This window comes from Carlito syrichta, unplaced genomic scaffold (assembly GCF_000164805.1).
Source record: "Carlito syrichta isolate Samal-C Ts95f unplaced genomic scaffold, Tarsius_syrichta-2.0.1 Scaffold315175, whole genome shotgun sequence".
In the NCBI taxonomy this organism is placed as follows: Eukaryota; Metazoa; Chordata; class Mammalia; order Primates; family Tarsiidae; genus Carlito; species Carlito syrichta.
In genome coordinates this window covers 356,206-370,153 of record NW_007259271.1, presented here as the reverse complement: position 1 = coordinate 370,153, position 13,948 = coordinate 356,206, and the positions used below count along the sequence as shown (strand labels likewise).

The following is a 13,948-nucleotide window of genomic DNA, read 5'->3' as shown; positions in this document are numbered from 1 at the left end:
TGGAGATCCTTCCACCTCAGCATTCCAAGTAGCCGGAATTACAGGCATGTGCTACCACGCCCGGCTGATTTTTTGATTTATTGTAGAGATGAGGTCTCGCTGCCCAGGCGGGTATCGGACCCGCGGGCTCAGGCAATCCACTCACCTCAGCCTCCCAAAGGCGCGGGATTACAGGCTGAGCCACCGAGCCCAGGCCACCACAGCTTTGAGCTCCTAGGCTCAGGCATTCCTTCGGCCTTAGCCTTCCAAGTAGCTGGGACTACAGGCAGGTACCACGGCGACTTATTTTTTGTGGAGATGAGGGCTTGCTGTGTTGTCCAGGCTGGTCTCAAACTCCAGGGCTCAAGCAATCTTGCCTTGGCCTCCAAAGTGCTAGGATTATAGGTGTGAGCCACTGCACTTGGCCAAGTTGATCAATTCTAAGCATTTTACAGATATCATCTCATTTATCCTGTTTACACTCCATGAGAAACATACTATTATTTCCATTTTGTACGTATAAGGAAACTGAAGCAGAGCAGGGTTAGGCAACCAGCCCAAAGTTATTGTTACTGTCGTTTTTCTCACTCTTATGAGTGGTGCAGTCTGTGTTCCTGAGTATTATGTTCTTTCCGAGGTAAAAATAGAGCTCAAAGACGGCAATAAAGCAAACCACCCAGATCGTGGTTTTGGAAAGCAAGGGCAGGAAAAAGTTGGAGGAATGTGTTTCTGAAGCACAGGGAGAGTATCGGTAAGGTGAGTATCTTAGTGAGAAGCACTTTTTTTTTGTTTGTTTGTTTTGAGTTGGAGTCTCACTCTGTCGCCAGCCTTGATCTGCTGGGCTCCAGTGATCCTTCCGCTCAGCCTTCCAAGTAGCTGGAACTACAGGCGCGCGCTACCACGCCTGGCTAATTTTTTGATTTATTGTAGAGATGAGGTCTCGCCAAGTTGCCCAGGCGGGTCTCGAACCTGCGGGCTCAGGCAATCCACTCACCTCAGCCTCCCAAAGGCGCGGGATTACAGGCTGAGCCACCGAGCCCGGCTGAGAAGCAGACACTTTGCTGACTTCTCCATGCAGTTTACATGAAGGGCACTGGGACATGTTTCAGCCCCACACTCCCACCCTCTCTGGATAACATCTTTCAAAAACATTATGCGCCGCACACCCTCTGCTGTCCTGCTTCATAGTCCATGTTGGAACACAGCCGGGGGTTCTGGAAAATTCTGCCATAAAGGACCATCTAATGGTGGTCTCTTCATCAAGCCCTCTTTGATCTCCCCAGCTTGGTTTGATTCTCTGCATGCTTTAGTACTCTGTCTTTCCCTTTACTACTTTGCCTGTCCCCTGCAGTTCAGCTGGTGGGCTAGGAGGACTTGGGACAGGAAACGCAACACTTTCAAAGAGGAGTGACAGCCTTATTGGTGCAACCGTAACACTGGTGAAATGTTTTTGGCTTCCACCTCTCCTTCACTCTTCCTTTCTAGTACATTCTCTCACACTGTAATCAACTTTTTTTCTCAAATGGACTTACTTGGTTGTAGTTCTTCATATTTCACTGTGACTTTAAGACAAACTGTTGTCACTGTCAAGCGTTGTCCATACTTTAAAGCTGAACTTCACTGGAGGAACATAATTATACATTTACTTTTTTGGGCCGGGTGTGGTGGCTCACGCCTATAATACCAGCACTTTCGGAGGCTGAGGTGAGAAGATTGCCTGAGTCAGAGGGTTTGAGACCAGCCTGGGCAACTTGGCGAGACCTCATCTCTACAATAAATCAAAAAATTAGCCAGGCGTGGTGGCGCGTGCCTGTAGTTCCAGCTACTTGGAAGGCTGAGGCCTAAGAATCACCTGAGCCCAGCAGGTAGAGGCTGTGGTGGCCCTGAATATGCCACTGCACTCCAGCCTGGGCGACAGAGTGAGATTCCAACTCAAAAAAAAGAGTAATGTGAAGTATCACTGAACAGGTGGTTGTTCAATGGGGACAGGAACGTTTCTTGGTGTTTCTGAAATAAGCACATGAACTTCTATGCAGCCTACATTTAAGTTTGGTCTGCTCCAATAGATGGACATTGAACACCACTACTTTGAGGTATAAACACACTGTGCAATCTTTAATTTTATGGGAAACTGCGAGAATTAAAAACTTGGCCAGGCATGGTGGCTTATGCCTATAATCCGAACACTCTGGGAGGCCGAGGTGAGAGGATTGCTTGAGCCCAGGAGTTCGAGATCAGCCTGGGCAACATAGCGAGACCTCTATGTTTTGTATAGGCCCCGTCTATACAAAAAAAAAAAAAAATTAGTCGGGCATGGTGGCATGTGCCTGTAGTCCTAGCTACGTGAGAGGCTGATGTGGGGGGATTGCTTGGGCCCAGGAGGTTGAGGCTGCGATGAACTGTGATCATGCTATTGCACTCCAGCCTGGGGGATAGAGCAAGACTCTGAAGAGAAAAAAATTAAAATGAAACAAAACAAACTCGGATACCACATGTGGCTCAGTAGTTATGCTTTGGGGAAAGCAGATCGCTAGTAAGTTCTTCAGAAAGGAACACCTTCAAAATGGGGAAGAGCTGACTTCAATGAACATTGTAAAGTAGCAAACATTTTCAGGTACTGCCTCAACACATCACACCGTCAAATATATTACTCCACAATGATGATACACACTATGAAATAAAGTGGTCAGTATGATTTTATTGAAATGTTTAGTACAGTGTTTGAGGATCTGAAAACCTTATATTCTAAGCCAATACAAGCACTGCAAATGATATTCTTGAATCTAGTTGACATCATATCTAACAAAGAAAAGTTATATGAGTATCTATAAGTTGACTAATATAATTTAAATAGGAGGTTAAACAACTTGGTGTATTCAAATTTCTCTGGATCCCCTTTCTGGCCAGATATATGCCAAGTCCACCCCTATTCAGCAGAGTTGGACAGGACCAATAGATTTGGTGGGCTCACATGTTTCCACACCAGGAGTAGCAAGGAACCCAAAAGGTCTGGAATTAAGCTGCCCATGAGGCAGTCTTCATCGCCTTTGGTGAACTGGAAACATCAAATAGTTAAGGTCTGAATTTCTACTGTGTATGGCTAAGTCCAGTCTAATTAGTCCATCAGCACATTCTGAAGTACTTTAAAATACAAAAGTGGGCCTTAAAGAATGATAGAAATCATCAGTTCTTAATTCAGAGAATAACAATGCAGACTTCTATATCCATTTTTTCAATCTGAAAACCATTATTTTAAAACTAGCTCTATACATTCTTAGAATTTAAATTTAATCTTACACAAAATGATTACCTTTAAATCAACTGGCTTTAGTCCCGTCCACATGTTTAAACCTGCACACGTATATGTCAAGCTGTCAACATATGCAAGTTTACAACTATATCTTTATTTTACAAAAGCACAGAAATTCCAAGAAATACAGATGTCACACGTTTATCAAAAATAAAAGTTACACAGCATCAAAATAGACTCTTTATACACTTCAAGTCAACTCTTTCTAGAAATATTCAATCTGTACTACATAGCTGACTTTACCAGGCTATAATATCATTCTTTCTCAAAAGCCATTTTAAGGTAGAGAAAAATGCTAGTTTCTGCAACAACTAAAAAGATACTTTCTAACTTCAATTCAATCTCTGCTGTAATGAAGTTTTAAATCCTAAAGATTGCCATTCAAGTTTGTTAATGACTTAAATAGATTTGATTTTTCCACCCGCAGAACTTAGATCAGAGAATGTATTCTCTACCAGTTTTAAGATTTGGCAGAAGGGAGACAGCTGTTTATCATTCCTAGTCTTTGCCTATGCAGACAAATTCTTTTCTTTTAGGGCTGAAGAATTCAGTTAGTTGTCTACCAATGTAAGTATAATAAAATTTACAAAGTGCCAACACGACTTCTGTGAGGCACTTCTTTCAGGAGGCTGTTGTAACGGTCATCTTACAGTAAAGGCAATCCTCAGTGAATTTCCTCTCCACAGTCACTTTTTTCTTGTTAAAATTGTGTTTTGTTTTTAATTTTTGTAGAGATGAGGTCCCACTATGTTGCCCAGATTGGTTTTGAACTACTGGGCTCAAGTAGTCCTCCTGCCTCAGCCTCCCAAAGTGCTGAGATTACAGGTGTGAGTCACCATGCATGGACCATGGTCACTTTTTAAATATTATCCTGATGAAGCAACTGATGTTTACTCATTTGTACTTTTTTTATAGGCCTCTCCTATCCATAGTTCTCTTGTGACAGTTTTAGTAAAAATAATCAGTTGCCAGATGTTTGCTAATTCTGATTACGAAGGGCAAAAGGACACTGAATCAAAAGTAACAAAATAATATTAAATATGCATTTGGTGGCACTCATAAAGTCACCTTTTAATTTATGCCAAAAGCAAAATAATGATCAGACTAGCAAATTTGAGGGGATACAAGGGAGTCTTTATTTTGGTGGAAATCTACAATATGAAATTATTGAAAAAATGCAAAGTAGAAGTTATAGGCAAAAATATGAAGTAAAAGAACAAGATAATAGGACAAAGGAAAGCATCACTGTGACAATAAGTTCACAGACTATATCTCAAAATGGTTTACAAATCAAAGCAATTGCTGAACATAACTGGATTTTTAGGACATGGCATTTCAGGTTAGTGATAGTTATAATATATTTCAAAAGTAGTAAAAAAGTTATACAGAACTACACTGCCTCTGATGTGTTTAATGTTTGTGAAAAAAAAGTGTCAAGGGCCATCTTAAGCCAAATCAAATTTGGTCCAGTTAAATACCCAAGATGGTCTATTTAAAACCCAGTTATCAAAAAAACAGAAAAAAGGAAAGAAAGTAAGTAATTCAAAATTAATGGTATTATAAATTTTCTAAGGTTCACTCCAAAGTAAAGGGCTAATTAATTCCCTACAGGGTTTTACCCAAATGTCCATAGGCATTATTAGTATATACACAAAAGGCTTTAATATGAAGTCACCTTTGGCAACCTCGAATATATATAAACTATGAACTTCCACAATGAAATTATATACTTGACAGTTGCTGCCTCAAAATACTGAAAGAACAAAGGAAAACATCACCTGTCAGAACAAGTCAAGATGACAAAAACATTTCTCATTTGAGACAGTTCACTCCAAGACCAAATAGCCACCACCCTCCCCTCAAAAACTGGAAAGAAATGATCTTGAACTCTGGAGAAACAATGGAGAAATGGAGAAAAATGAATCTTAGAGTATACAAAGATCTGATGCCTTTGCCAGTAATTAGCCTATCATTGCTAAGTCCTAAAGCTAAAAAAATCAGACAAACAAAAACAAGTCAGAAGTCAGAGTAGATTTTCTGGACACTTCACATTCTGGATTTATAGCGGGACGTGGCTGAACAGGTAGGACACGGATTCCCCGTTGTGTGTCCTTCGGATCGCCTCGGCCAAGATCATGGAAATGTCAATGACCTAAATGCCAACCAAAACAAAACAAACAAACAAACAAACACAAAAACAAAAAAACCAGAAAGACGGGAAGCAGGACATCTTAGAGTTTTTTAAACACTGAACAGCCAGTAATCTGAGAAACAATTTCTTTAGCACATATGATATGTTATAATCAAAACCTCCCACACCCACTTCTTTTGAGGGGACAGATAACTTTGGGGTATGTCATTTTTTTTTTTTTTTTGAGTCAAGAGTCTCACTCTGTCACACAGGCTGGAGTGCAGCGGCATGCTCATGGCCACCTCAGCCCAGACCTGCTGGACTCAGGCGATCCTTCTGCCTCAGCCTTCCAGGTAGGTGGAACCACAGGCATGCGCCACCATGTCTGGCTAATTTTTTGATATAATTGTAACTAGGTCTCACCAAGTGGTCCAGGCTGATCTCGAATCCCTGAGCTCAGGCAATCCTCTCACCTCGGTCTCCCAAAGTGCTGGGATTATGGGCTTGAACCACCGTGCCCAGCATTGTCATTTTTTATTTTGTGAGTTGGAGTTTCACTCTGTGCCCAGGCTGGAGTACAGCGGCACTCTCACAGTCACCGCAGCCTCTACCTGCTGGGCTCAAGTGATCTTTTTGCCTCAGCCTTTCAAGTAGCTCGGACCACAGGCACGTACCACCACACTAATTTTTTGATTTATTGTAGAAACGAGGTCTCCCCAAGTTGCCCTGGCTGGTCTCGAACCCATGGGCTCAGGTAATCCTCTCACCCTGGTCTCCCAAAGTGCTGGGATTATAGGCGTGTGCCACCATGCCTGGCCTTGGGGTGTGTCTTTTTTTTTTAATTTTGTGAGTTGGAGTCTCACTCTGTTGCCCAGACTGGAGTGCAGTGGCCGCTCCTGGCCACCGCAGCCTTGACCTGCTGGGCTCCGGCGATCCTTCCGCCTCAGCCTTCCAAGTAGCCGGAACTACAGGCGCGCGCTACCACGCCCGGCTAATTTTTGATTTATTGTAGAGATGAGGTCTCGCCAAGTTGCCCAGGCGGGACTCGAACCCGCGGGCTCAGGCAATCCACTCACCTCAGCCTCCCAAAGGCACGGGATTGATTACAGGCTGAGCCACCAAGCCCGGCTTGGGGTGTGTCTTATATGAAACCCTGGAAGGGAGATTTTCAGTGTAGATGCTCAAAGGCTTTTTAGGGCTAGCATTAATCAGAGACATCCTTATTTAGGGGTGTTAGTCATTTTAAAGTTAATTTTAGTCAATCATTATACGGGAGGTTTTTCTCTCTTTTTGCTTCTGAAAAGGCAATGACTGTGTCATTTAAGAGCACAGCTGTGATCATCCAACCCAGGGGTCAGCAAACTTCTTTATTGCTGTTGTTGTTGTTGTTGTTTTTTAGCAGAAGTCCCAGGTTGGAGTGCAGTGGTATGCTCAAGGACACCACAGCCTCAACTTGCTGGGCTCAGGTGATCCTTCCACCTCAGCCTTCTAAGTAGCTGAAACCACAGGTGAGTGTCACCATGCCCGGCTAATTTTTTGATTTATTGTAGAGATGAGGTCTCATCATGTTGCTCAGGCTGGTCTCGAACCCCTGGGCTCAGACAATCCTCTTGCCTCTGCATCCCAAAGTCCTAGGATTACAGGCCTGAGCCATCATGCCCGGCTGTAAACTCCTTTTTCTATAAAGGACCAGAGACTTAATATATTTGACTTTGTCGGCCAGACGGTCTCTATCACAAATACTCTACTCTGCAGTTATAGCATGGAAGCAGCCACAGGCAACACACATGTGAATGGGTGTGGCTGTGAGCCAATAAAACTTTATTTACAAAAGCAGATGATGGGCTGGATTTGGCCTGTGTGCCAACTCCCAACCTAAACTACTGCTAATCCGGCATGAAAATATAAGGCACCATTATTTTGACCCCTTTCAGATTTATCTCCTCAAGTCAACTGAACTGTTTTTCTCTCTGATGAATGAGAAATCATGAAGCAGATCACTGTGACCCACCTTCATGCTCTGCTGATGGAAACCAAGGTGTCATGCGATGAAATGACTTGCCAAGGTTTACTGTGACCAGACAAAATGGGGACTCAGACCTTTTTATTTATTTCAGGCCAGTTGGTGTCAAGTGACTACTACCAGCTCTCTGGTGGTCTACAAGCATCCAGTCAGGAGGGATAGGAGGGAGCAAAGCTCTGAAGAATCTCAGCACAGCCTATTGCCCCCACCCTCATTTTTAAAATTGTGCTTATATATATATATGTGTGTATATATATACGTAATAAAATTTGCCATTTTAACCATTTTTAAGTATACAATTCAGCGGCATTAACTACATTCCCTATGTTGTATAGCTTTCACCATTATCCATTTCCAAAACTTTTTCATCACCCCCAAAAAGAACTATGTACCCATTAGATATAACTCCCCATTACTCCCTCCCCCAGTCCCTGGGAACCACCATTCTACTTTGTCTCTATGAATTTTCCTATGCTAGGTACCATGCTAAGCACAGACACAATATTCCTCCTTTTGTGTCTGGCTTTTTGTCACTTAGCATACTATTTTCAAGGTTCATCCACACTATAGCATGGGTCAGATTTCCTTCTTTTTTAAAGGTTGGATTACAGGCCGAGGTGAGTGGATTGCCTGAGCCCGCAGGCTCGAGACCCGCCCAGGCAACTTGGTGAGACCTCATCTCTACAATAAATCAAAATTAGCCGGACGTGGTAGCACGTGCCTGTAGTTCTGGCTACTTGGAAGGCTGAGGCAGAAGGATCGCCGGAGCCCAGCAGGTCGAGGCTGCGGTGGCCAGGAACGGCCACTGCACTCCAGTCTGGGTGACAGAGTGAGACTCCAACTAAAAATTAATAAATAAATAAATAAATAAATAAAATAAAATAAAATAAAAATAAAGGCTGGACTGTATTCCATTGTGGCAATAGACAACACTTTGGTTATCTGCACATGTGTTGATGGACATTTGGGTGAGACTCCAACTAAAAATAAATAAATAAATAAAATAAATAAAAATAAAGGCTGGATTGTATTCCATCGTGGCAATAGACAACACTTTGGTTATCTGCACATGTGTTGATGGACATTTGGATGTTTCTACCTTTTGGCTATTATGAAAAGTGCTGCTATGAATATTTATGTACAAGTTTTCATTTGAAAGTGTTTCTGAACTTTGAGGGTATATACCTAGGGGTGGATTGTTGGTTCATATGGTAATTCTAAGTTCAGCTATAGCACAGCTTGTGTCTGACTGTTTTTTCTATTGTGGTTTTATTCACTCGTTCTTTCTTTTTTTGAGTTAGGGTCTCACTCTGTCATCCAGGCTGGAGTGCAGTGGCACAATCATGGCTCACCATAGCTTCTACCTCCTGGGCTCAGGCAATCCTTCTGCCTTAGCCTCCCAAGTAGCTGGGACTACAGGCACTCATCACCATGCTTGGGTAACTTTTTTTTTTTTTTTTTGTAGAGATGAGGTCTCACTATGTTGCCTAGGCTGGTCTCAAACTCCTGGGCTCAAGCAATCCTCCCACCTCCAGAGTACTGGGATTACAGGTATGAGTCACCACCTGCCTCACTGGCTATTTCTTCCTTCCATCCTTTTTTTTTTTTTTTGGTTGGAGTCTCACTCTGTCACCCAAGCTAGGGGACAGTGGCATGTTCACCGCAGCCTCGACCTGCTGGGTTCAGGCAATCTTTCTGCCTCAGCCTTCCAAGTAGCTGGAACTACAGGCACATGCCACCATGCCCGGCTAATTTTTTGATCTATTGTAGAGAACAGGTCTTGCCGTGTTGCCCAGGCTGATCTCGAACCCATGGGCTCAGGTAATCCTCTCGCCTCTGCCTCCCAAAGTGTTGGGATTACAGGTGTAAGCCACAGCACCCAGCTCTTACTCACTATTTCTAAACAGTGAACACTGACGCCTGCTGGCACTGGCCTTTCTCAGGCACCTAATGTGATTTATATCCCACAGTTATGAAAAGCTACCACCACTGGCAGTATTTGCCTTAACAAGGAGTCACACACAGAAGACTCAATGCTATTTTTAAGGATGTGAAGTCGGTATCTGGCTGCTTTGTTCTGCCTGCAGTGTAGACAGTACCTGAATCTTGGCGCAGTGCTTCATTTTGTCCTCCTGTGGAATTGTGTTTGTGACAACAACAGCCTCAAAGGCGGCATTATTTATCCTCGAAATAGCTGGTCCCGAGAAGATCCCATGGGTAAGTATAGCATAAACTTTGGTGGCTCCAGCAGAGAGCAACCTGCAAAAAAGCAAAAGATAAAAAATTAAGTGTACACACAAATTCTTGAGATACTCACCCCTAGTATGAATGGTTTGAAGGAAAAGAGGAAATAGATTTTACCCACTTTTATTTCCCTAGAAGAGGATCTTTCAAGGTATGTGTTAGCAAAACACTCTCTATTCCTTTAAATCAGAAATGATCAACCTTGGCCCCAGATAATTATTTGTCGTGTGGGCTGTCCTGTGTATTCTAGGAAAATTCAGCAGCAGCCTTAGCCTCTACCCACTAGCAACACCCTTCTCCCCTCAATTGTGACAACCAAAAATGTCTCCAGACATTGTCAAATGTCCCCTAGGGAGTAAAATCATCCCTGGTTTTGAACCACCCGTTTAAGGCAATACAGCCAAAATATAATTTTGATGTGTAATCAATAAAAAACTTATTAATGAGATATTTACATTTTTTCATTCACAAGTTACATTCTTTTTTTTTTTTTTTGAGTTGGAGTCTCACTCTGTCACCCAGACTGGAGTGCAGTGGCCGCTCCCGGCCACCGCAGCCTCGACCCGCTGGGCTCCGGTGATCCTTCTGCCTCAGCCTTCCGAGTAGCTGGAACTACAGGCGCGCGCTACCACGCCCAGCTCATTTTTTGATTTATTGTAGAGATGAGGTCTCGCCAAGTTGCCCAGGTGGGTCTCGAACCCGCGGGCTCAGGCAATCCACTCACCTTGGCCTCCCAAAGTGCTGGGATTACAGGCTGAGCCACCGAGCCCGCCCGGCCCACAAGTTACATTCTTATACCATGTTTGCTGTGTATCCATGTAAGCCTTTGAAACCTGGTGTGCATTTTAAGTCAGACCGGCCACCTTCTAAGAGCTTCACAGCCTTGTGTGGCTGGGTGGTAGCTTCCATAATGGATAGCAGCTCTATGAATTCTCCAGAAACCCATGGGCTGAGAAGGTTTGTGCAAAGGTTAAACAGAAAAAAGCAAAGGCTCAAAGGAGCCCGAAAAATTCTTTCCTTCTGTGCTCAATGTCAAGAGATGCACCTTTTCTGACCTTTTATCAAATATACAAGCTCAGCCTGGAAAATGAAAGGGTTCATGCTTTCTTTTCTACCAAGAAAAGAATGGTACAGATAAATGAGCCCAGAATCTCCTTTAGTCTAAAACTCTACTGTCAAGCAATCAGCAATCATCAGGAAAAACAGGTCCAACTTCTAAAAGCTGGTATGGTTCCTTTTCTTAGTAAGAGGTCCTAGCACTTTCCCCACCATCCTGCGTACTTATCTGCAGCATGGCAGATGGTGCCACACGTGTCGGCCATGTCGTCCACGAGGATAGCCACGCGGTCCTTCACATCGCCCACCAGGACCATCCGGTCCACTTCATTTGCCTTCTTTCTCTCTTTGTGGATCAAAGCAAATTCCACATTCAACCTGTCTGCAATTGATGTGACCCTGGCAAAGACACAAATGAACATGTTCACACGGTCAATTAAAAATCTGTTCTTTAGAATTGTATTTTAGGGCAGCCTGAGCAACATGTAGAGACCTCGTCTCTACAATTAAAAAAAAATTTGCCAGGCATGGTGGCACATGCTTGTAGTTCCAGCTACCTGGAAGGCTTAGGCGGAAGAATCACCTGAACCCAGCAGGCCAAGGCCGCGGTGGCCATGAACAGTATGCCACTGTACTCCAGCCTGGGAGACAGAGTGAAACTCTGATTTAAAAACAAAAACAAAAACAAAAACAAGAATTGTATTTTAGGAACACAGCAAACAACCACACTCAAGATGATGGAAGGATCAAGTCTCACTCGTTCAGCCAGGCAAGGTCTGGGGCACACACAAGGTAGTCCACAGAGAGATATGTGACAGTATGGACTTTGCATTTGTGACAGCTGGGGACAAATGTCAGGGCACCCTAGCTACTGCATAAAGTTACTTGATGAAAAATTAATATTCAAATTGTTAGTATTTGTGAGTTTTTTTTTTAAATCACAGGCATAGCATAAAGCAAGTTATTTAGAAACTATAAACTACCACTTGTGGAACAGATAAATCACAGGCATAGCATAAAGCAAGTTATTTAGAAACTATAAACTACCACTTGTGGAACAGATAGTGTGGCAAGAATCCTGGTCAACATATCCACGTAATATGTAGGCTTGTGAGAATGGGCTTTGTTGCACTTGAAGCCCAAGGAGACTATAAACCGTGAACCCACTTTTCTGCCCATCTAAGGCAAATGCTCAAAAGTCATCTGTGTTGGATGTGGTGGCACACCTGTAGTCCCAGCTACTTGGGAGGCTGAGGTGGGAGGGTCGCTTGAGCCCAAGAGCTCAAATCCAGCCTGAGCAACATAGGAAGACTATCATTTAAAAAAAAAAGCCACTGGTTCAGGAGGGAATGAACTGGCAACAGGAAAAGAAGGTGGCAGGCAAGCCTGAAGCATCCCGGATTTTCCCATAAGAAGTAGGCTTAAATGATGAGACTTATTAGCCGGGCATGGGTGGCGCATGCCTGTAGTTCCAGCTACTTGAAAAGCTGAGGCGGAAGGATCACCTGAGCCTAGCAGGTCGAGGCTGTAGTGGCCATGAGCGTGCCGCTGCACTCCAGCCTGGGTGACAGAGTGAGCCTCCAACTCAAAAAAAAAAAAAGATTTTCCTATTCTAGGCTAGGCCTGGTGGCTCACACCTGTAATCTCAGCATTTTGGGAGGCCAAGGCAGGAGGATTGCTTGAGTCCAGGAGTTCAAGACCAGATTGGGCAACACAGTGAAACCTCATCTCTACAAAAAATTTAAAAATTAGCTGGGCGTGGTGGTGTGTGCTTGTAGTTCCAGCTACTTGGGAGGCTGAGATGGGATGATCGCCTGAGCCCAGGAGGTCGAGGCTGTGGTGAGCCATGGTCATGCCACTGCACTCCAGCCTAGGTGACAGAGTGAGACTCTGACTCGAAAAAAAAAAAAAGGTTTTCCTATTCTAGTTTTTAAAAATAACAATCAGTCATTACGCAATTTGGCAGAAAAAGCATTTGCGAGACCAACACACACACACTTCCATTTAAGATACAGTGCAAAGAGGATACAATTTCTGTACATTATTTTTAAAGCTTGGGTCCTATTCACTGTGTCAGCCTCAGATGGCAAACAGGAATGGAGGTGGCAAACAGGAATGGAGCTTCATGTGTGATCTGGTCAAGGACAGAGGGGACAAGTCTCTGAGAGTAATCCATTCTCTGGAACTGAGAGGGCATCAGGAAGGAAACTAGGTACACCAGGCTACTCTTCCTGAAAATTCCTGAGGATATTTTAACATAACCAGTGTTTTCATTCAATTGTGATAAAATACACATAACATAAATTTTGTCTTTTCAAGCAATTTTTTTTTTTAGTCAAAGACTTACTCTGTTGCCCAGGCTGGATGGCAGTGGTATGATCACAGCTCACCACAATCTCCTTGGGCTCAGGTGATCCTCTTGCCTCAGCCTCCCTAATAGCTGGGACTTCAGGCCCACCACCAGGTCTGGCTAATTTTTTAAATTTTCTGTAGAGAAGAAGTCTCACTATGTTGCCCAGGCTGGTCTTGAACTCCTGGGCTCAAGTGATCCTCTCACCCTGGCCTCCCAAAGTGCTGAGATTACAGGTGTAAGCCACTGTATCTGGTCTTTTGAACCATTTTAAAGTAAACAATTCAATGGCATTAAATACATTCAAAATAATGTACAACTACTACCACTATCTAGTTCTAGAACATTTCATTACACCAAAAGGAAACCCCATATTCATTATGCAGTCGCTTCCCTATTCTCCCCTCTCCCCAGGCCCTGCCAAGAGCTAATCCACTTTCTGTATCTATGGATTTACTTATTCTGGATGCTTCATATAAATGGAATTATATAATATGTGACCTTTTGTGTCTGGCTTCTTTCACTTAGCATAAAGGTTTCAAAATTCATCCATGTTGTGGAATGTACAGTACTTCATTCTTCTTTAAGACTGAGTAAAAGCCGGGCTCGATGGCTCAGCCTGTAATCCCGTGCCTTTGGGAGGCTGAGGTGAGTGGATTGCCTGAGCCCACGGGTTCGAGACCCGCCTGGGCAGCGAGACCTCATCTCTACAATAAATCAAAAAATCAGTCGGGCGTGGTAGCGCATGCCTGTAATTCCGGCTACTCGGAAGGCTGAGGCGGAATGATCGCCGGAGCCCAGCAGGTCGAGGCTGCGGTGGCCGGAAGCGGCCATTGCACTCCAGTCTGGGTGAGA

The 13,948-nt window shown here is 43.7% G+C and overlaps 1 protein-coding gene across 1 annotated transcript in view; it reads right to left on the bottom strand.

The window, feature by feature from the left end:
• Window positions 1–4,092: 4,092 nt before the first annotated feature.
• Window positions 4,093–13,948, bottom strand: part of LOC103275030 (ribose-phosphate pyrophosphokinase 2) — a 32,565-nt gene continuing 22,709 nt past the window's right edge. Inside the window, exons 4-6 of the mRNA XM_008072444.2 lie at window positions 10,969–11,142; window positions 9,543–9,702; window positions 4,093–5,441 (exon numbers count right to left, since the gene is read on the bottom strand). Coding sequence (XP_008070635.1) covers window positions 5,349–5,441; window positions 9,543–9,702; window positions 10,969–11,142 — 427 coding nt within the window. The 3' untranslated portion in view covers window positions 4,093–5,348. The remainder of the gene's footprint in view (window positions 5,442–9,542; window positions 9,703–10,968; window positions 11,143–13,948) is intronic.